The following is a 1,375-nucleotide window of genomic DNA, read 5'->3' on the forward strand; positions in this document are numbered from 1 at the left end:
GCATACACAAAGAGTGCAATGCGCACCACCCGAAGGATGGACATATTTGAAACTCGGACTTAGGGGGGGAAGGGGGGGCAAGGGCAACATACGTAACCTAAACATCTGTACCCCCATAATATGCTGAAATAAAAAAAAAGTCATTAAGCTTGATTTATCATAATTGTATCTTGGTATTATTGGCATATGCCTATCACCTGAGTAATACTTTTTTGATTTTTAGGAAAGATTAGCAGAAGAAATTGAAAAGCTGAGATCTGAACTTGACCAATTGAAACTGAGAACTGGCTCTTTAATTGAACCCACAATATCAAGGTAATATTAAATTAAAACTTATCTATAGTTCTCTAGAAATCAGTATGAATTGCCTTATGCTTTCATATATCAACTAAAGTCAATCAGGATCTCTTATTGCTTAGTAGTCATTACTGTATTTTCGCTCTTTATTGATTGATAGTTCCTACATTCAAAAATAACTTCCTAATTTAGAAATACTTTCTGAAGATATTCAATAAAAATTTAAATTACTACCTTTTTACCCTGCATTTAATTATATATATAGAAGCATACAAGAAGACTCTTAAATGAAGAAATTGAATTATATATAAGAAGATTGCATCTCATTCCAAGAAGAGGCATCAGCCCTTTTCTCTACCTGTGTTCAATGCAGAAATTGAACTCTACATAAAATTTTCTTTATATGTGGTCAATTCAGAAGCATGCAGAAATATGTCCAATGCTTAATGTGACTGTAAAACTATTGTTAATTATAGTCACTTAGCATCTACCCATTAAAGTAATTGCAAGTAAAAATGGAAAGAGAAATTACATATGTAAAATTAAATTCAAATAAGTTTAGGCATAGTCGCCCATTTTGGCTCATTACCTCCTCTTAAAATAAAGACGCAAGGGATGGCTGTTTACTTGGCAGATAGATAGATCTGTATGTTAATAATTCACATAATTTTCTTTTGTGCTTAAGGCCTTTCAACTAAAATTGTTCAGAAACTCTAGAAGAATTCGTTAATGTAATCGTGTATTTACTAGACAACCCAGAATCATAGCAACTGTTTGAAAATTTTAACCACCACAGGCTTTTCGAAGTCTATCTTTCTTGGTCTTTATGTTCATCTTAAAAATGTTAACTCCACAAGAATAAGAATTTGTGTTCCTTTTGATAACTACTGTAATCTCAGCACCTAAAAAACTACCTGGAATATAGTATGTTCTCAATAAATACTCATTGAATGAATGAATAATGAAATATTCATTATTTCATTGAAATAATGAATATACAATAAAACATCTTTCAGATGCTCGTGTAAAAATTCAAATGAAAATTTGAAGTATTTTATACTCTTCAATATAAATATAA

The 1,375-nt window shown here is 30.7% G+C and overlaps 1 protein-coding gene across 1 annotated transcript in view; it reads left to right on the plus strand.

The window, feature by feature from the left end:
- Nucleotides 1-1,375, plus strand: part of PPFIA2 (protein tyrosine phosphatase, receptor type, f polypeptide (PTPRF), interacting protein (liprin), alpha 2) — a 160,151-nt gene that overhangs the window by 24,010 nt on the left and 134,766 nt on the right. The window contains 1 exon segment of the mRNA XM_012658160.1: nt 224-315. Within this exon segment, the coding sequence (XP_012513614.1) occupies nt 224-315 (92 nt within the window).

This window comes from Propithecus coquereli, unplaced genomic scaffold (genome assembly GCF_000956105.1).
Source record: "Propithecus coquereli isolate 6110/MARCELLA unplaced genomic scaffold, Pcoq_1.0 Scaffold576, whole genome shotgun sequence".
NCBI lineage: Eukaryota > Metazoa > Chordata > Mammalia > Primates > Indriidae > Propithecus > Propithecus coquereli.